Source organism: Lepidochelys kempii, chromosome 6, assembly GCF_965140285.1.
Source record: "Lepidochelys kempii isolate rLepKem1 chromosome 6, rLepKem1.hap1, whole genome shotgun sequence".
Lineage (NCBI taxonomy): Eukaryota > Metazoa > Chordata > Testudines > Cheloniidae > Lepidochelys > Lepidochelys kempii.
The window spans coordinates 121,791,514-121,813,053 of NC_136385.1; the positions used below are offsets into that span (position 1 = coordinate 121,791,514).

Below are 21,540 nucleotides of genomic sequence, written 5' to 3' on the forward strand. Positions count from 1 at the left end.
TTGGTCAGCAAAGTGTGTGTGTGAGGGGGAGTTATTGAGTGAGTAGCTATGGCAGGTGTGCCTGTGTGTTCTTTCAGCACCAGCCCGAGGAGTGCACCACTCATAGGGGAGAGGGCATAGAGGAGCCCAGAAAAGACAAATTGAAAATGAGGGCTATGGAAAACTGGGGTTTTGACTGAATGAACGTTTCCATGACAAGCATCTGCTTTCCTGGCAAGCTCCAAATTTTCAGCAGAAAACAGAACATTTTTGGACAAAAATTGAAAATGTTCCATTTTTTGTGGTTTTCTGCTAAAAATGTTTTGTTTTTTCAATGAAAAGGTGAATTTTTTGCAGGAATTTTTTTACCCCCAATCAGCTCCAATAAGCCTGTCTTGCAGTGGGTGTTATCTCCTAGAGGAAAGGATGGGCACCTGAACACAGGTGCATTGGGGACAGCTCCTCAATCCTGCCCTTCAGCACAAAAGGGTCATAAAACTGGCTTACCCAGTGACCTAAGGGTCCTCCTGCAGTGTGGAACCCTCAGCATGGGAGGCATAGAAGGGACAAAGCTGAGGGGGTCTGGCTGGAACACTGCAGTAAGCCCGTGTGCCATCCCCAGATCAGATCCTTAGAGTCATTGGCTGCTGGGTGCAAATTAGAGCAGCTCTGAAACTGAGGGACAAATCAGCCCCTGGCTTGCCTCAGGATGAGGACATAAATGACATAAAGCTGGTTTTGCTTCTCCCTTTGGGTCCTGTGCAACATGGAGCTCACCTGGACCCAAGGACCTTCGAGTCTGCTTGATGGTAGTAGGGTTTAGGCTAATTCTAATCTGGTGTGAATCTGGAGTCACTCCACAGAAGGCAATGAAGTTATTCTGGATTTGCACCCGTGTAATAAAAATAAATAATTATCTGCCTTTATATGGTATTTTACAAAGTCAGGGAAACATTATTAGCCCTATGTAACCAAGAAGGAATCTATAGCAGAGAGAGGCAGTGACTTGTCCAGAGTCACATAGCAAGTCAATAGGAGAGTCTGGAATAGAATCCAGATGTCCTTCACTCCTAGCCATATGTTCGTTTCACAAGCCACCAGCACCCCTGAGATCAGAATCTGGCTAGCATGTTCTCTAGTGGTGTGTGAACTTGTCTGTGTGGTAGTTTTTATTGCATGATTGAAAGTCCCACTCGATGCCTATTGTGACCCAATAACCCCTCAGTGCTCACTGGCAAGGGGGTTACAGAAATGTCTTGATTCTGATGTGTACATTCTGATTCATCAAAGAATATCATGTGAGGTCCTAAATGAAAGCCAGGGCCACACTGCTCATCAATAGCACTGTGAAATGGATGTACAGATGCTAGGTAAGGAGTTAGGCAGGTGTGCTGAAAATATGTTCTTAGTCTTTTTTCAAGGCAGGTTGACCAATAGGTTTTTTGTCAGACAAGAAATGTAGATTAACCACTGTAAGCTAACACAATGACTAACCATTTACAGGTGAAGTCGGAGAGATATGAAAACAACAGGCAAGCAGCACATGGGAAAAATGATCCACAGGTGGTTATCTTGACTCTGAGTTCAAACAAGAAACTTTGCAGATATAAGCAGAAGGCAAAGAAAAAACACCTTTATTCTGCATCTAGGAAGTAAACAGGCCGTGTGTTTACATGCATAAAAATGGGATCTCCATTAACTCTGGTTTAAATGCTGCAGAAGAGTGGGATAAAACTTCTTTACGCGAGAGGTTAACCTGTCAAATTTAGTCTCTAGAAAGCATGATATGATTTTGTTTTATATGTAACTCTTTGTTTCCAACATTCTTACTGTCATTTGAATTGTGAATCTTTGATGATAAACTTGTTGTTTTCACTATAATTATATCTCAGTGCTGTGATATTAAGCCTGGTGCCACTCCTGAGTTGAAAATGTTGTGTATACTGTTTTTCCAGGGACAGCCGACCTGGTATTTCTGTGAGTGTTCAGTGGACAAGGGGATGAACACTACAGGGGAATGGTTCAATGAACTGGGGGATTGGGATGCAGCTAATAGTTACCTTTCAAGACAAAGCAAGGGCTGGCATAGCCCAGAGGAGAGTGTGTGAGTGACTAACAGGCTGGTGATGTTAGGAAACTGAAACCCAGTTAAGGGGATAACCAGGTGGCTCACAGTCCTGGATACCCCAAGAAGCATCCCACCTCTCGCAGTATTTCTGCAGGCTAAAAACCTGGCAGTGCCATTCATTCCAGGTGCAGGACTCCCACTGATCTCAGTGGGACATATGCAGAAGGATTGCAGGCTTAATGTCTTCAGATCAAGACTGGATGCCTTTCTGGAAGATATGTGTTAGACACAAGTTATTGGGCTCCCTTCATGGCTAACTGGGTAAAAATCTATGGTCTGTGATATACAGGAGGTCAGACTTGGTGATTTAATGGTCCCTTCTGGCCTTAAACTCTAGGAAAATCTATGAATCTATGATTGGGCCCTAGGGACTTTAATGTACACAATACATTTTTTTCTGGGAAATGTGTTCACAAACTGCCTGAAAAGTAAAATGAAACAGAAAGGCATATTCATGAATATTTATATTTCTCCTCAACACAAAGCCATTGAGTGGTTATTTACTGCACTTTGTTACTGTTTTAATGGCTTTCTTCTGGCACTCAGTGATGGCAGTGGTTATGTTTTGACAGCATTATGTTTTAGGGAAGGCATGAGCATATTGTTCTATCATTGCATTGCATAGTTCTCCCCAGGGGTGTAGTGGTAAAACAAGAAGTGGGTAAACTAACCTTTCTACTGTTCCAGGCCAAGCAGTGCCCTTATTCAGAATGGGTTTAGGCTAGAATGACATCAGGGTGAAAACTGGATGTGCTATTAAAATGCATTTTTGGCTGAGCATAATGAGTTGGTAGATAACACACCCATCAGTTGTGATGGTCATACAGCCAAGATTTGTTCATCACAGGAGAGTAGGAGTGATTAATTGCTTTATTCCTTTAATTAGAGGGAGATAAATACCATATTCCCCAAATGAGAGGTGGGTAAACTCCATACTATGATACTATACTTATGCTATACTACTGCATCTCCCTTAACGATGAGTTAAAATCCTTAAATAATAATTAATCCATCCAACTGTTTAGGTAGATATTAACAGTTATCAACACTCATACTTTGTAGCTCATACAGAAGTTACTAAGTGATGTACACCACACTCCCTTGAGATAGGTAAGTATTAATTTTGAGCACCCAACATTCTCTTTTACAGATGGGGAAACTAAGGCAGAAAAGTTTCCAAAGTGACCTCAAATTCTGGGTGAAAGCACCCAACATTCTCTTTTGAAAATCTGGCAGTTAGCATCTGACAAATCAGGTCCTCAGGAACCAGAGCTTCCATTGGCTTCAATTGTAGTCATGGGTGCTCAGCACCCCCTGGAAATAAAGCCCCACATTTAAAAGCTGGGCACCCAGAAATTGAGATGCCTATAATTAGAGGTCACTGGTGAAAGTTAAGGGTCTAAACAACTTACCCAGGGCCTCAGAGATGGAACTGGAACACAGGAGTGGCTGACTTCCAGGCTGTGCTCGTTTAAAAACATTCAAAAACCAGTCAGAGAACACTTCAATCTCCCTGGTCACTCAATAACGGATTTAAAAATGGCAGTTCTTCAACAAAAAAAACTTCTAAAAACAGACTCCAAAGAGAAACTGCAGAACTGGAATTAATTTGCAAACTGGACACCATCAAATTAGGCCTGAACAGAGACTGGGAGTGGATGGATCACTACAGAAACTAAATCAATTTGTTAGTCTCTAAGGTGCCACAAGTATGCCTCCTTGTTTTTACAAAAACTAATTTCCCCTTGCTACATACTCACACCTTCTTGTCAACTGTTTGAAATGGGCCACCTTATTTACATTGGCCTCATTAACACTACAAAAGTGATTTCCACTCCTTCTTGTCAACTGTTGAGAATTGCCTACTTCCAACTTAAATTGAATTGGCTCATTAGCACTGACCCCTCACTTGGTAAGGCAACTCCCATCTTTTCATCTGCTGTGTATTTATACCTCCCTACTGTATGTTCCACTCCATGTATCTGATGAAATGAGTTTTAGCCCATGAAAGCTTATGCCCAAATAAATTTGTTAGTCTCTAAACTGCCACAAGGACTCCTCGTTGTTTTTGCTGATACAGACTAACACGGCTGCCACTCTGAAACCTGTCATTTGACACACTAATTTAGCACATGTGATCATTGCGTCTTCTAGTGGCTGGCCCCAGCAACTATTAATTATTAGTATTAGTATTTATTAATGATACAATAACACCTAGAGGCCTCCTGCTGAGATCAGTTAGCCCATTGTGCTGTGTTGCCCCAGGCTCTGTCCCAGTGAGCTCAGAGCCAGATTTGCAAAGATATTTAGTACTTGTGGCACCTTGGAGACTAACCAATTTATCTGAGCATGAGCTTTCGTGAGCGACAGCTCACTTCATCGGATGCATGTAGCTCATGAAAGCATATGCTCAAATAAATTGGTTAGTCTCTAAGGTGCCACAAGTCCTCCTTTTCTTTTTGCGAATACAGACTAACACGGCTGCTACTCTGAAAGATATTTAGGTGTCCAAAGGTACATATAGGCATCTCATGTGCTTTTCAAAAGCACCCAAGTCAGTCAGGAAGCCAATACCTTTGAAAGTGTGGCCTTTTGAGTCTAAGTAGACAAGACAGATGATGGGCAGGGAGACAGAGGTGAAATGATTTACCTCAGGACACAAAGCAGGTCAGTGCCACAGCCGGGAATAGAACCCAAGTCTTTTGACTTATTTCACTGAACCACATTGCCTCTGCACATGAACCCTTCCCCCTTTTTAGTACCAGGAGCCAGCAACTAAAACACCCCCATTGAATGTTAGTAAGGGGGCAACAGTCCCCTTACACTGTTACTGATGAAGGTTCCAAGTTCATTTGTCATTGATAACTGTCTGTGTGTCTATTTGACCATTTTGCAATTACATTCAAACTGGGCCTTACACTCACAGTGCTTGGAGTTTCCTTTCAAACATGTGGGTGAGACTGGGAGCTCATTTACCTTTATTTTTTCTAAAAATTAATCGGATTGAAGATTATTTTCCTCAATCTCTGGAGAAAGGGAAACTTTGCAGAAAGAGCAATTAAAAGGAGTCACTTTGCCATTTCACTATGTGTTCTTTTTTGTGTGTTTTCTTTAGGTGATGCAGAGGCCTCTCACCTCTTTGATTACGGTTCCACTAAAACATCTAAAGGAGGAGACCGGTCCTTTTACACATCTCTGATATCAGATGACTGTTACACCTCTCCACCAGATTCTACCTACTTCTCGGGAATACTGCAAAAAGAGAACAGCCATGTTACTTGTTCAGACAGCACAGAAGGATTTAACACACTAGGGCACTCTATTCAAGATGTGATGGGATTTGAGTCCCGTGGGTTGTTTAGCTCAGATTCAGGAATAGAGATGACTCCTGCAGAATCCACTGATGTCAATAAAACCTTAGCAGGTCCCATGAAATTAGAAGCTTATAAATACATGGACATAAGTAGATCAGAAGAGGTAAAATACCAAGAAAGATGCAACACAAGCTTAGAAGACAAGAATACAAGCTTTATCGATAAGTGCCCTGAAACAGCAGCCAAGTTAGAGCATATTTCTGGATCAAAGAAACCGGCTTTTGAGGAGACAAAAGTGGCCAAAGGACAAAACTTTTTTGAAGAATCAACTGTTCCATCCTATGCAGAGGAAATATTTGGTGACCAACACAGTGCCTCATTGATTACAGCACCAGTCAAGATTACACTCACTGAGATAGAAAGCGTAGGGGAACCTGCAAACAAAGAGTCACCTCCAAATAAGCAAGAAACAGGGCTGAAACCAAGCCATGAAGTGGTTCCAACAGTGACTGTGTCAGAGCCAGAAGATGATAGCCCAGGTTCTCTCACACCACCGTCTTCTGGCACAGGTAAGATGTCCGACACCCAGTATCTTACTATGCTAGAAAGTGATTGGGTGAGATCCTGACCCCATTGAAGTTAATGGCAAATCTCCCATTGACTTCAGCCGGGCCAGGATTTCACCGACTGTGTTAAAAAAGCACCCCATTTACTTTACAGGTGAGCTCTCTGTGTGTGTTCAGAGACTTATCATTATCTAAACTAATAGCCTGATTTCCAAAGGGGCTGAGCACCTGCAGTTCCCACTGAAGTCAGCTGAACTATGTCAGGTGCTCAGTACCTTAGAGGGTGTCAACGTTGTACTGCTCTTTGCTTCTGTTCACACTGCAGAGCCGAAACCAAATGGACAGAGTGAGCTGGAGGACACATCCCTAACAAAACTCTTAATGCTTAATGAGGGCACAGGCCCCAGTGGGGGGAGGGGGGAAAGCTGCCCCCGGCTAGGGAGTCATCGTGGATCCGTGACACCCCTCTGAGAGAAACTGGGCTCCCTTTTTGTACTGGGGAGGGGAGAACTTTATAGGGCACAACATATTCCTTCCCCCGCCACCCCAGCCTCACTTAGTGAGCGGCTATTTAGTATTTCATTTTAGACTCCTCCCCAATGTGTGGCCCCAGGTCTTATTCACTGCACACTGTTCAAAGCCCACTCTAGAGCAGAATTAGGACTTTCCTCATGAGTCTTTATGTAGTGCTCATCACTATTATATGTGGGTGCTTCACAAATGTGAGCCTTCCTCTCACCTCCCAGGGGTGTTGTGGTATTATCCCCATTTTACAAAATGTGGAAATGCCATCAGGTGGCATCTTGACATCCATCTGGTTCTTCTGCAGAGATGTAACCTTTAGATCCACCACACAGACCTCTGCCACTTGAGCTAAGGGGGTAACTGATAGCTGTAGTAGGTTTCCGTCCTCTGTGGGGATCAGCACTAGATGGGGATAGGATGCACACTTTGCCAGAGGGTTTCACAGATATTTGCTGACAGTAGAGGAATGCTGAGACTCAGGAATCTTGGGTTCCAATCCAGGCTCTGAAGAGGAGTGTGCACTGGTGGGCACAGATCTCTCTGCCTGTTTTCTCCCATTCCCAAGCTTGACCTTGTGCCCTCTAACCTGTCCTTGTCCCAGTCCCATCTCTTCCACACTTCTGGCTCCTCATCTCAGGCCCATTATAATTGCCTACGCAAACCCAGTCTTCACTACTCAGGCTTCTCTTCCCCATGTCAGTGTCCTTCCCCAGCCCGTCCCAGTCTCCCCTGCCTCCCAGTCTTCTTCCCCAGCCAATCCCAGTTCTCCACCCTGCCCAGTGCCTTGTTTCCAGTCTCCTTGTCCAGACAGTTCCAGTTCCTCCTTCCAACCTCCTTGTCTGATCTGTCTCTCTCCTTCCCTACAACCTCCAGCCATCCCTCTCTTCCCTGCTCCTCCCCCACTTCCCAGTCTCTCTCCTCATCCTATCTCGGTCTTCTCATACTCCCCTCCTCAGCTCCTTGTCCCAGTCTCTTTGCCTAGCCAATCCCTGTTCTCCCCCACCACCCAGGTGCCTGTCAGATCTGTCCTGCCCCCTCCCCCCGGCCTCTCCCCGCCAGCTTGTTCCCAGTCTCCTCGTCTAGTCAGTCTCAGTCTCCCCCCACTCCTCATCCAATCTCAGTTCTCCCTTTGCCAAGTGGTTCCAAGTCTCTCATTTCCTTTACTGTCTCCCAGTCTCCCCCCTTGACTACCTGTGCAAGGAGACTGGGACACAAGGCCTCCTCTCCCCCAATTTCCAGTCCCTGTCACCCTTATTCTATCCTTTTCCATCTTTCTCCAACTCTGTCATTTTCTTTCCCCATCCGCCCCCATCCCAGTCTCACCAGGCACCTTGTCACACCCTACACCAGTCTGACCCTTGTCCCCTCTGCCTTCAAGTCAGGCCTGGGGTGCCAGCAGAGGGGTCACTGTGAGAGCATAGAAAAGACGTTTCCTTGCTCTGAGTTCCAGTGCGTGGCCCCACCCTGGCCCTGAGCATCTGGAAGCAACCATTACAGGGAAAGTCTCACTTTACCCCTGTAGCCCTGGACTGGAGCAAGCTCAGCTGCTGTGTGGGGATAGCACATTTATGGTCTGGTCAGCTCTTGGAGCTGTGAGGGCTGGAATATGCTTGGTAAGGACAGAATCTTCAGAGACTTTAGCTGCTAAACTCTATGAAGTTTCTGTAGAGTATGTGTGAACTGAGGGGTTTTTTTCAAAGGCTTAGAACCTGGCCACATTTGGGCGGATTTTCACCAGGACAGCAAAAGGCACGTCCCTGACACAAAGGCTACCCCCCACCCCCCATCAAATTTGAAGTCCCTGCTCCAAAACATGGAGGCAGTAGAGCTTCACAAAGAAAAGGTTGCCAGAATTTTTTTTTAACATGAGCAAAACAACATATTTTCCCTAGACTTGTTCTCTGAAACAGCTGAACCGTTCTAACTGAAACATTAAAAAAAATATTGGCTTGAAGCAGACACCTAGCATGGAATATTTTAGCCCAAATGGTTAAAGTTAGGCAAAATTATAGGCAACTAAAAACAGAATCTTATAATTGGAAGTGTCGGGCAACCTTAATAATAGGTGGTGTGTTCAGCCATTCCTCGAATTCAGATCTGCATATATATATTTGCTGTTTTAAAAAAAGTTTTATAATTACATAAATCCAAGTAGCTGTTATAGAATATGGTCCTTCATCTGGGACTCCAGAACAGATGATTATTCATTATCCAAATTTAATATATCGGGAGGGACCTGATTCTGCATTCCTTATACCCCCCAAAACTCCCAGTGTAGACAACAGGAGGCTTGCTCCTTTGTATCCAGATGGAGAGTGACCAATATAAATATTAAAAATGGTTTAAATATAAAAGATCAAATTATGTCAGTCCAAATCATGAGATCTTTCCTCATATTTCACTGAGCCTTTACCCAAGACAGCCCGCATTGGTTTTAGTGGGTCTTTGCTTGAATAAGGTTAATTTCCGTTGTTACACTGTGTGCATCATGAACAAGGTATTTGACAAGCAGCTCACATTGGATCTGAGTCTTTCTAATCCATGGTACTGAAAATTCAATCCCAAGTGTGAATTGCAGTGCGAGTGGAATATTGCCTTATTAAATAGAATATTGCATGTTGCATACAAAACACTGAAATGAACGTCTGTTGCAAGAGGTTGCTAAGAATTTTTTCCTCCATAAATTCAAGAAAATGTTTCCAAAATACTTATTCTGTGCCTGCATGCATGCCCCTGTACATGCACGCCCCGAGTGTATATTTATGTGTGTAATTTTTATCTTGATGATTTTCCCATTTAAAAAATAGCTAATCTTATGTTGCTGGGAGACCTTGGACATACGATGACACAGACCTCCTTGTAAAGCACATTTATGTCCATCCATAGATCTCAGAGCTATATATAATTGTTTATTATTAAATGTAACTTTGCTGGCTTGTATTAAATACATTTAATAATACTTTAGCTGAATCTGTGTTTGATTAGGCAACAGACAATGATTTAGAGCAATCAGAAGTTATCTTTGTTAACAACATTGTATTTTCTCTCTCTCTCTATCTCTGCATGGGATAACAGAACCATCTGGCTCAGAATCTCAAGGTAAATACAGCCTGTCAGAAGATGAGCTTATCAGTGCCATTAAAGAAGCAAAGGGCTTTTCCTTTGAAAGCTCTGAAGTCCAGCGTTCACCAGGACTTTACACAGAAAAACAAGATCAGAAAAGCAAGCCAGGGCGTCCAGCTGTTTCATCCCCCTTAGATAACGAAGCCAGCAGTGCTGAGTCTGGCGACTCTGAGATAGAGCTGGTCTCAGAAGACCCGCTAGCTGCTGAAGAGGTGCTACACTCCAGCTACATGACCTTCAGTCATATCGGAGGACCTCCCCCTTCGCCTGCTTCTCCTTCAATACAGTACAGCATCCTGAGGGAAGAGCGTGAAGCTGAACTCGACAGCGAACTGATTATCGAGTCATGCGATGCCTCTTCAGCTTCCGAAGAAAGTCCCAAGAGGGAGCAAGATTCTCCTCTCATGAAACCAATAATCATGGACATAATCCAGGAAGAGAGTGGTTCAAGACCTGATGCTTCCGACTTTGAAGTAAGTAAGACAACAGAGAGTAGGATGAACAGGGAAAATCTAGCTGAGTCTGCTTCCTATCTGAAATGCTCTTTTGTTGCACCCAAAGTAAGTGTGGAGCCACCAACCTCTGCCACCAGTACAGAAGAACTAAAAGAAAAAATAATTCAGAAGAAGCCACTTGAAGCAACAGTTGTTAACCAAAGTAAACTGCCTTCCAAGGACTCTGGGAAAAGAAGTCCCTTGGCTTCCCCCTCGCTGCCGTTTTTAAATAAGCAAAAAGGTAAATGCCGAAATGTATGTTGTCTCAGTAACACGTTCTCCTTGAATGCCGCTAATGGGGGATGTGTATGATTAACGTAGGAGGGTTTTTTAATCTAGCAGGCAAAGGCATAACGAGATCCATGGGCTGGAGTTTGAAGCTGGACCAGTTCACGCTGGAAACAAGGCACGTATCTTTAACAATGCAGGGTAATTAACCACTGGAACGGCTCACCGACGGGTGTGGTTGATTCTTCATCGCTTTAAATGTGTTCGTAAATGAACGTACTAGCTCAGCCACCAGTTACTGAGTTGACGTCGGAATCTGTGGGTGGAGTCCTATGGCCTGTGCTATGCAGAAGGTTTGAGTGGATGATCACAATGGTCTCTTCTGCTCTTAAAAATCTCTCTATACAATTAGTAGAGAGACTGGGGTCTGGTCTACACTACAGAGTTCAGCTGACACAAGACAGCTTACCTCAGCTATGGAAGTGTCCACACTTAAATTTCAGTCCCGCTGACATAACTTCTTCCCCCCCCCATGCCGACTTAATAACTCCACCTCCATGAGCGGCATGGAGTCAAGGTTGATGTAGTTAGGTCAACGCAGTGTCGGTGTACACACTGTGTTGCTTTCATCAACTGTTACTGGCTTTCACGAGCCATCCCACAATGCCCCGCACTGACAGTACAATTGATACAAGCGTTCCTGGTGAGGACGCACGCTGCCGACACCAGGAATGAAGTGCCGACACGCACGAGCGATGCAATTACTGTGGCGGCTGTACGCCGACGTAAGTTGTCAACTTAATTTTGTAGTGTAGACGTGGCCTGGGCCCTTGTGCCTTTATATCATTTTCATTCGAATTTATTTGGGTCCAATCCTGCAGTCCTGACCGTAGTCAAACTGCCTTTCTACTCTATTCAGTGTCATATATCGTGCCATAACCCTGGCGTGTGGGCACAATCTAGTAGTGCATTAAGCAGTGTGACTCATACCAGTTGAGGATTCTTCCCTTCTTTCTGCTCCTCTGAGAGAAGGTTGTGATTGGATTTTTGAAAACACAATTAGGTGTGAAGTGCTTACTATTTTAATTAGCCAAGGCAGGTTGGAGAAGCACTCCTTGCAGATGGAACAGAAAGCGGTGAGGTAGTGTTGGTTCTTAGACCCTTTACCTCCACGCAACCCATTGGATGTTTACCCTAAACTAGGACAGTAAGATCAGAACTTTTCATAGTTTAGTCTTAATTTTATATCTGCTTGTTTTCATGACCTCATTATCAACAAACTAAAACATATCAATACAAACAACAAGCCTGGTTCTGTAACAGTTATTCATGTGAGTAACCTTATTCAGATGCCAAGATGTTTGTAGGATCAGCTCTATGAGCATAGGTCGGGCTCATAAGTCAGGGATCTGGTGAAGAAATAAATAACCATTAACAAATATAGTAGAAACTCAGAGTTACGGACACCTTGGGAATGGAGGTTGTTCACAACTCTGAACAAAATGTTATGATGTACTTTCAAAAGTTTACAATTGAACATCGACTTAAAACAGCTTTGAAACTTTACCATGTAAAAGAAAAATGCTGCTTTTAACCATCTTAATTTAAATGAAACAAGCACAGAAACAGTTCCCTTACCTTGTCAAATCTTTTTTAAAACTTTCCCTCCATTTTTTAGTAGTTTATGTTCAACACCGTGCCGTACTGTATTTGCTTTATTTTTTGTCTCTGCTGCTGCCTGATTGAATACTTCTGGTTCCAAATGAGGTATGAAGTGGACTGGTCAGTTCGTTACTCTGAGGTTCTACTGTATGCTCTGAAATTGTGCTAACCCTACACAAACTCAGCAGTGGAAGCAACAAGTCAGGCTCTTCCATGAGTTGTGCTGGCCACAGGAATGGGGGTGGGGGAATGACCAGATTGGAAAAAATAGTTCAGATGAACAAATAGCTTTTTGATGGCTGGAACAGTCCGCCTGAAAGAATCCCATGGTGCTGTGAGAACCCCTTCCATCCATAACAATGAGCTGGCTTGTGGTGGCCAATCTCAAGTCTTGTGAATGGACCGAGTACAACTTCATTTTGCTAATGCTCAGATCCTGGGAAATGTTCCTGCTGCTGTCAGGCCAAATGCTAAAGGTCTTAGTCTAGTGTTGAGTGAAAACCTTAGCAAGAACCTCAGGACCTGGCCTGTAATTATCAAAAAGGAATCGTTCAATCATGAGTAATTCAGATTTTAGGGTTTTAAGCCTCCAGTCTAGCTTCCACTTCACCTGTTATTCTTGTCACTCAAGGGTCTTATGTCTGGGTGACCTTTGCTATGTTAAGGAGAGATCAGTGTAATGCTGTTCCCTCAGTTAACCTGGGGGTTGGGAGAGCAGGAGATTACTTAAATAAAACATACTGAAATGGGAGTCTAATCCTAGTGCCTGTGAAAAGGAGGCATTGCGTAAAGATAGGTGTTTTACAACCAGGTACTGTAATTGTATGTGGGGCAAAGCGGCTTCCCCATTACTCGGGTCAGGCAAATGCACTTGAATCCAGATCCGCAACAGCTTGAGCTACTAGGGTCCCTTTAAAACCGAGACAACCAGACTGAGTTGGTGTGCTGCCTTTTATGCTACGAACAAAGGCCCAGTAGAGACTAGATTGGAAGCACCAAACCTATAACATGACCAAATCTGAACTGAGGTCTGTTAAGGTGATGAACTAGTGCATTAATTCATGCTATCACTGTGCCTTATTCTTTTTCAGGACATCTGCTTGGGAGTGTTGGGGGGAATGTCTAGATCTCCCTCCAATGCAAACGCATAGCTGAATTCACAAGGTGTGTGAGAGAGAATGGATCTGTCTTTTTATTGTCTGCTGTTTAAGATCTTGGGGAACTTCATCTCTAAATAGACAATGGCCCAGACTCTTTGCTGCTTCCACAGGATGCAGCAGAGAGGGAGTGGATATGGGAGCTCCCTGACTGACTGGCTGGTCCTGCCAACAGCTTAGGGTTGCCTAGGGGCTTCTCTAATCTACCCCAGCTGTCGGTCATTCCCAAGGGACTCTGTCTGCTGAGGATTGCTGGAGCTCTGACCTCTCCCCTTGTCCACCTGTTCACACCACCGTTGGTGATGTCTAAAAGGGAAGATACCCACCCTGACTGGGTGAGCTCAGATTGAGTTTGTGATGCTGGCAGTTAGGGACCACCTTTCTATTTGCAAATAGAGCAAGTTTGACATGGAAATCAATGTGACACAACAAATATGGAAACTTCACAGTAGCATTGTTACTGTGCAGCTTTTTAGGGCATAGCCACACTTTGTAAAATACACGTGCAGGGGATTTAACTCCAGGACTTACCATGGACCTGTATGGTGAATTTATGGGGAACACTTTAAAAATTAACCTATTGTGTTACAGTGAACCAAAACCAGCAGACTGACTCAGGTGAGTGAGGGGCTGCAAGATCAGGTCTAATGCTTGCAATGGGAGATATTGTAAATTTTGGGGGTAATAAGTTAACAAAATTTTGGATTTTAAAAAGCACCTGATTTTATGTTTTAATACTTCAGAGTTGGAGGGCTCACTCCTCCGTTGTAGTGAGCTCATTCCCAGCCCAGCTGACAAGAGCACAGAAGTGGCTCTAAGCTATCTTCCTGCCTTCTCTAATCCTGGGACCACACCATGCCCCAGTGGAAATCAGAGCAGCCACAGGGCTGCTTGAACTTATGCTAGCTAGAACACTCGTCTAGGGATTGTTCCGCTGGCCCAAGACATTCTGACAGGGGCTGGGCCCTTGTGAGACAGGTGCTATGATACAGGAGTGCCCTGCTGCCCCTTTCATACAACTTTAGGTCCTCTGTGCTGCAGGAGTACTGGACTGAGGAATTGACAAATGAATTTCTGCACCAGTGGAAGAGCAGTTGGGATAAATTCTATCTGTTCCCCTTCCCCCCCCACACACACTTGTTCAAATCTGGGATATGCCAGGGATGGCATTAAACAGCTGGCTAGATCTCTTCCCTGTAAACACTGAAGATTTTTTGGTTTTTTTTTAAATATTCATTAGCGGTGATAGTTTTTTCCAGAGGGTTTTTTTCATTACTTACTCACACTTTGCTGAGCAATTCCTACTGTAGTTTTTCAGCATTACTGCTTGATACGGGGCCAGTTTCTACTGTCAGAGAGAGAGAGAAATCTCCCACTGAGTTCCACAGGAATTGCACATGAGTGTCTTTGAGCAGAATAAAGAACAGGAGTACTTGTGGCACCTTAGAGACTAACCAATTTATTAAAGCATAAGGTTTCGTGGGCTACAGCCCACTTCATCGGATGCATAGACTGGAACATATAGTAAGAAGATATTTATACATACAGAGGACATGAAAAGGTGGAAGTACCCATACCAACTGTAAGAGGCTAATTAATAAAGAGGAGCTATTATCAGCAGGGGGAAAAAACTTTTGAAGTGACAATCAAGATGGCCCATTTCGGACAGTTGACAGGAAGGTGTGAGGATACTTAACATGGGGAAATAGATTCAATTAGTGTAATGACCGAGCCACTCCCAGTCTCTGTTCAAACCTAAGTTAATGGTATCTAATGTCTCCATAGGCCAAACTCATCCCTGCTGTAACCTCACTGAATTTAGTGGACTTACACCCAGGATGAATTTGGCCTGATATGTGTTTCCTTGATTTTCAGCATGTATTTTCCCTTGATGAATTCCTCCCACCCTTTCATTGCTTAAACTGATGCCAGTTCACTACCAAGGGCTATGTCCCTTTTTGATTCACACAGGGGATTCCTATAAACACCAGTGGATTTCCCCACTTGTCTCCCATTAAGTCAGCATTTGCGACTTGTGTTCCCTTCACGGTTGGTGGTGGAAACTTTCCCTACCCGGGACAGCTACTAACTAATTTATTCTCGTTTGTCACTGCTTAGCCAACAATACATATATGCTCAGCTCTGTATTTCAGTAGCTGCCACTTCCCTGGGCAGACACTCCAGAGAACTCTCTGATATATCTGCAAGTGTGCCAATAAACTTATGCAGCCCACTAAGGGAGTAGAGGGTGTTCAGGACCAGGATCAGGACCCTTTATGCAGAAATAGGGCCAGATCCTCAGCAGGCATAAATCACTGTAGCTCCATTGACTTAGTAAAGCTATGCTAGTTTACAGCAGCTGAGGATCCCAATGTTGCTAACTCACAATTTCACTGATAGTCTTGCAATATTTGTTGCTCTTCTTAAACCCCAGAAGGCATGTGATTATCAGCATCCACGAAAAATAAGATAAGCTTTTAGCCCCCAGCGTTGTGGAGCAGTGCTTGAAAATGTGAACCCCAAAGGCTATGACACAGATAAATTAAAAAGTACTGAGTTTTTTGTTGTTGTTTTTGTTTTTAAGATCTCATTGTTTTTAAGCCAATCTCAAGACTTTTGGGAGGCTGACTCATGATTTTTGAACTCTTGGGGTTAGTGATGCTGGGATCTGGCCAATAATGCTTTTCTGTCTGAGGGATTAATGCACCCGTCACTGTATCTAATTAAATGGTCCCTTAAGAAGTGTGGTACATGTCTGTTTTTCCAACCTGTGAACAGTTCATTTGTTTCTCATTTGGAGAATTCACAAGGGGCTGAATGGGCTAGCCTAAAACATTCTGCAGTATTTATCTTTGGGCTGGGAGACCGAGCCTTCAAAATTTCAGCCTCACGAAAGCTCACGCTCAAATAAATTGGTTAGTCTCTAAGGTGCCACAAGTACTCCTTTTCTTTTAGTCTCAAAGAAGATATTCTGCAAAATAATTAGAGGTGAACTGGGGCTGTAATAAAAAGCATCATGTAGCCAGAACAATAGCTTTTGATCCTCAAAGTCTATAATATTGGAATTTTATCAACTGCAAGAAAAAATAATAAGGCAAAGTTCATCCTTGTGGGCAGTAAAGTCAGTGATGTCATTGAGCTACCCCAGCATGAATTTAGGTCCATACTATAGTTTAGATTGTTCCATGACTCTAGTTAGCTACTCTCAGGGTAAATGTAGTCCAAGAACTGTCAGTCATCAACCATTTAGCTTCATATATAAACATTCACATATTTTGCAATTTATCTTTATTGTGTAGTGTGTACAAAGTACCAATGTCCATAAACAATATCAATTTACAGGTCTAAACGGGCATTCTGTTACACTGATTTGACTGGATTAATTCTGGGGCTGAACATGGAAATGCAAATTGATTTTGAATTCATGCTCCATGGAATAAATGCACAGATTTCATAGCTTCTGGAGTGAGTCAATGTGAAATCACAACATTTTACTTGAAACAAGTTCATAGTCTCACTGGCTGACAACATTACTGTGAGTTTGCTGTGTATCATACCTTCAGAGAATCTGTGTGTTTGCTTGGTACCCTATAACCACTCTCTCTCCCCTCGCTGCACCGGTGCACGCCAAAGAAGTACTGTGGAACACAACAGATAGATGTGTGATTTGTACGGTGCTAATTCAAAGTCTCTATTTAATGTCTATTGCCATCCAGTGGTAATGATGAAAATGGCCATTCATTTCTCAGTTCCATTTTACCATGTCTAATAATCATCTTTTGTAAGATAAAAAACATTCCCATTTCATTCACCATGGAGAGGCCCTGCCAGCTTTTGTCAAAGATCATAAGATTTGATCAAAGATCCTATTTCTCTGTGTGGCTATAATGGGGTGTGCATTCCACACAGGAGTGGAAGGGGTTAATGGAGGCCAGATGGGCCAAATAACCTAGTAGATTGGAGGCTGAGAAGAAAGCTCTAATTAGAGGGACAGACTTACCTGTGCAGGAACAGATGGGGCCTGTATAAAGCTGGGTTGCTGCCTAGGGAAGGCTGTAGGGAAGTAGGCTGTAGTCACCCTCTTAGAGGAGGGAGTTGAAGGCTGGTAAACCCAGAGAGGGTAGGAGCTAGTGATGAAGGAAGAAGCCTAGGGAAACAGCAAGAAAAGGTAGGACTGCATGGGGACCGTGGCTGCTTGTTTTAGGGTTTCTGGGCTGGAACCCAGTGGAGAGGGTGGGCCTGAGTTCCCCTACTAGCCACTGGGGAGTGGCAAAGAACATTGGGGACTCCAGCCAGCCAGCAGATATGGAAAGACTGTGACTTCCCCAGAAGGGGAGGACTTTAGTGACCTGGCTGGAGGGCCAAGCCATGAAGAGAGAGCTGCAGATCCAGAAGTGAGACAGGATGGAAGAAGATGCCACCGGAGGGAGAGTGTAAACTGGCTGAGCTAATTCCCAGGACGGCCAGCAGGAGGTGATGTGAGCAGTGAGTTACCCTGTGACAGTGGCACACACTCATCTGATCACATGTGCTCTGGTCAGAGTCATATAATCACTGGCTACATTATTTCCCTCCCTTTCCTTTTGCAGAACAAATAGATGAAGATGGCTGCCAGCTCAGGTGACTTTGGCTTTTTTAATACTGACACTCTAGTCTGCTCATTCATATCAAATCTTTATTTATACTCAATATTTTATATTAAGCCAAACAGAAAGAAGAACTGACATGTAACTTCTCGCTGTAACTGTAACCTGGAGTCTCTGGTTTGTTCTAGGAAAATCCTGGCTTGCAACATCTCAGATTTCAATATATCAGGAAAAACTGAACAACAGGCAGGGCTAGATCTGAAGCTGGCATGAATGGGCACAGTGCTCTTGATTTCTGCGGAACCCGCTGAGGATCAGGCCCAGTAACTGATTTAAATAGGTTTATATGCCGATTAAGAAAAGTCCTATTGGCTATGGAAATAGGCCTGCTTGAGCACTCTGGGCATCTGCAATCAAGCCAAAAGAAGGCCAGTCAGATCAGTGGCTTTCTGTCCAGCTCTTGTATTCCCATTAATTAAAAAAAATCTCCCAAACAAGGAGTGTATTTCAGGCAAAGGCAGAGGAACTATCTGGGGATGGGTATAACAGACTTGATATACTGGTCTCCAGCATGTTAACCTCAAGTTAAGCATATGATCAAGGGTATGTCTACACTACGAAATTAGGTCGAATTTATAGAAGTCGGTTTTTTTGAAATCGGTTTTATATATTCGAGTGTGTGTGTCCCCACAGAAAATGCTCTAAGTGCATTAAGTGCATTAACTCGGCGGAGCGCTTCCACAGTACCGAGGCAAGCGTCGACTTCCGGAGCGTTGCACTGTGGGTAGCTATCCCACAGTTCCCGCAGTCTCCGCTGCCCATTGGAATTCTGGGTTGATATCCCAATGCCTGATGGGGCTAAAACATTGTCGTGGGTGGTTCTGGGTACATATCGTCAGGACCCCGTTCCCACCCTCCCTCCCTCCGTGAAAGCAAGGGCAGACAATCATTTCGCGCCTTTTTTGTCTGCTGCCAGCCAAAGATGTAAAGGATAGATGGAGTGGGTCAGAACAAGAAATAGACCAGATTTGTTTTGTACTCATTTTCCTCCTCCCCTGTCTAGATCACACTGCAGTCGGTCACAGAGAAGGCGCAGCGAGGTTAATCTAGCCATGTATCAATCAGAGGCCAGGCTAACCTCCTTGTTCCAATAACAACGATAACTTTGGTGCACCATTTCTTATTGGAACCCTCCGTGCAGTCCTGCCTGAAATACTCCTTGATGTACAGGCACACCCTTTGTTGATTTTAGCTCCCTGAAGCCAACCCTGTAAGCCGTGTCGTCAGTCGCCCCTCCCTCCGTCAGAGCAACGGCAGACAATCGTTCCGCGCCTTTTTTCTGTGCGGACGCCATACCAAGGCAAGCATGGAGGCCGCTGAGCTCATTTTGGCAATTAGGAGCACATCAACCACCACACGCATTATCCAGCAGTATATGCAGCACCAGAACATGGCAACGCGATACCGGGCGAGGAGGCGACGTCAGCGCGGTCCCGTGAGTGATCAGGACATGGACACAGATTTCTGTGAAAGCATGGGCCCTGCCAATGCATGCATCATGGTGCTAATGGGGCAGGTTCATGCTGTGGAACGCCGATTCTGGGCTCGGGAAACAAGCACAGACTGGTGGGACCGCATAGTGTTGCAGGTCTGGGACGATTCCCAGTGGCTGCGAAACTTTCGCATGCGTAAGGGCACTTTCATGGAACTTTGTGACTTGCTTTCCCCTACCCTGAAGCGCATGAATACCAGGATGAGAGCAGCCCTCACAGTTGAGAAGCGAGTGGCGATAGCCCTGTGGAAGCTTGCAACGCCAGACAGCTACCGGTCAGTTGGGAATCAATTTGGAGTGGGCAAATCTACTGTGGGGGCTGCTGTGATGCAAGTAGCTCACGCAATCAAAGATCTGCTGATATCAAGGGTAGTGACCCTGGGAAATGTGCAGGTCATAGTGGATGGCTTTGCTGCAATGGGATTCCCTAACTGTGGTGGGGCTATAGACGGAACCCATATCCCTATCTTGGCACCAGAGCACCAAGCCGGCGAGTACATAAACCACAAGGGGTACTTTTCGATAGTGCTGCAAGCTCTGGTGGATCACAAGGGACGTTTCACCAACATCAACGTGGGATGGCCGGGAAAGGTGCATGACGCTCGCATCTTCAGGAACTCTGGTCTGTTTCAAAAGCTGCAGGAAGGGACTTTCTTCCCAGACCAGAAAATAACTGTTGGGGATGTTGAAATGCCTATATGTATCCTTGGGGACCCAGCCTACCCCTTAATGCCATGGCTCATGAAGCCGTACACAGGCAGCCTGGACAGTGGTCAGGAGCTGTTCAACTACAGGCTGAGCAAGTGCAGAATGGTGGTAGAATGTGCATTTGGATGTTTAAAGGCGCGCTGGTGCAGTTTACTGACTCGCTTAGACCTCAGCGAAACCAATATTCCCACTGTTATTACTGCTTGCTGTGTGCTCCACAATATCTGTGAGAGTAAGGGGGAGACGTTTATGGCGGGGTGGGAGGTTGAGGCAAATCGCCTAGCTGCTGGTTACGCGCAGCCAGACACCAGGGCGGTTAGAAGAGCACAGGAGGGCGCGGTACGCATCAGAGAAGCTTTGAAAACCAGTTTCATGACTGGCCAGGCTACAGTGTGAAAGTTCTGTTTGTTTCTCCTTGATGAAACCCCCCGCCCCTTGGTTCACTCTACTTCCCTGTAAGCTAACCACCCTCCCCTCCTCCCTTTAATCACCGCTTGCAGAGGCAATAAAGTCATTGCTGCTTCACAGTCATGCATTCGTTATTCATTCATCACACAAATAGGGAGATGACTACCAAGGTATCCCAGGAGGGGTGGTGGAGGAGGGAAGGAAAATGCCACACAGCACTTTAAGCACAGCACTTCAAAAGTTTACAACTTTAAAATTTATTGAATGACAGCCTTCTTTTTTTTGGGCAATCCTCTGTTGTGGAGTGGCTGGTTGGCCGGAGGCCCCCCCACCGCGTTCTTGGGCGTCTGGGTGTGGAGGCTATGGAACTTGGGGAGGAGGGCGGTTGGTTACAGAGGGGCAGCAGTGGCAGTCTGTGCTCCAGCTGCCTTTGCTGCAGCTCAACCATACACTGGAGCATTCTGGTTTGGTCCTGCAGCAGCCTCAGCATTGAATCCTGCCTCCTCTCATCACGCTGCCGCCACATTAGAGCTTCAGCCCTGTCTTCAGCCCGCCACTTACTCTCTTCAGCCCGCCACTTACTCTCTTCAGCCCTCCACCTCTCCTCCCGGTCATTTTGTGCTTTCCTGCACTCTGACATTATTTGCCTCCACGCATTCGTCTGTGCTCTGTCAGTGTGGGAGGACAGCATGAGCTCGGAGAACATTTCATCGCGAGTGCGTTTTTTTTTCTTTCTAAGCTTCACTAGCCTCTGGGAAGGAGAAGATCCTGTGATCATTGAAACACATGCAGCTGGTGGAGAAAAAAAAAGGGACAGCGGTATTTAAAAAGACACATTTTATAAAACAGTCACCTCACTCTTTCAGGGTAAACCTTGCTGTTAACATTACATACATAGCACATGTGCTTTTGTTACAAGGTCGCATTTTGCCTCCTCCCACCGCGTGACTACCCCCTCAACCTTCCCCCCTCCCTGTGGCTAACAGCGGGGAACATTTCTGTTCAGCCACAGGCAAACAGCCCAGCAGGAATGGGCTATACTGAGTGTCCCTGAAGAAAAGCACCCTATTTCAACCAGGTGACCATGAATTATATCTCACTCTCCTGAGG

The 21,540-nt window shown here is 44.8% G+C and overlaps 1 protein-coding gene across 2 annotated transcripts in view; it reads left to right on the plus strand.

Annotated features, from left to right (window-relative positions):
• Positions 1-21,540, plus strand: part of RTN1 (reticulon 1) — a 202,125-nt gene that overhangs the window by 109,031 nt on the left and 71,554 nt on the right. Inside the window, exons 2-3 of one of the 2 annotated variants that reach the window (XM_073349958.2) lie at positions 5,223-5,990; positions 9,588-10,370. The exons of the other annotated variant lie outside the window; for it this stretch is intronic. Coding sequence (XP_073206059.1) covers positions 5,223-5,990; positions 9,588-10,370 — 1,551 coding nt within the window. The remainder of the gene's footprint in view (positions 1-5,222; positions 5,991-9,587; positions 10,371-21,540) is intronic. 2 annotated transcript variants of the gene reach the window in all.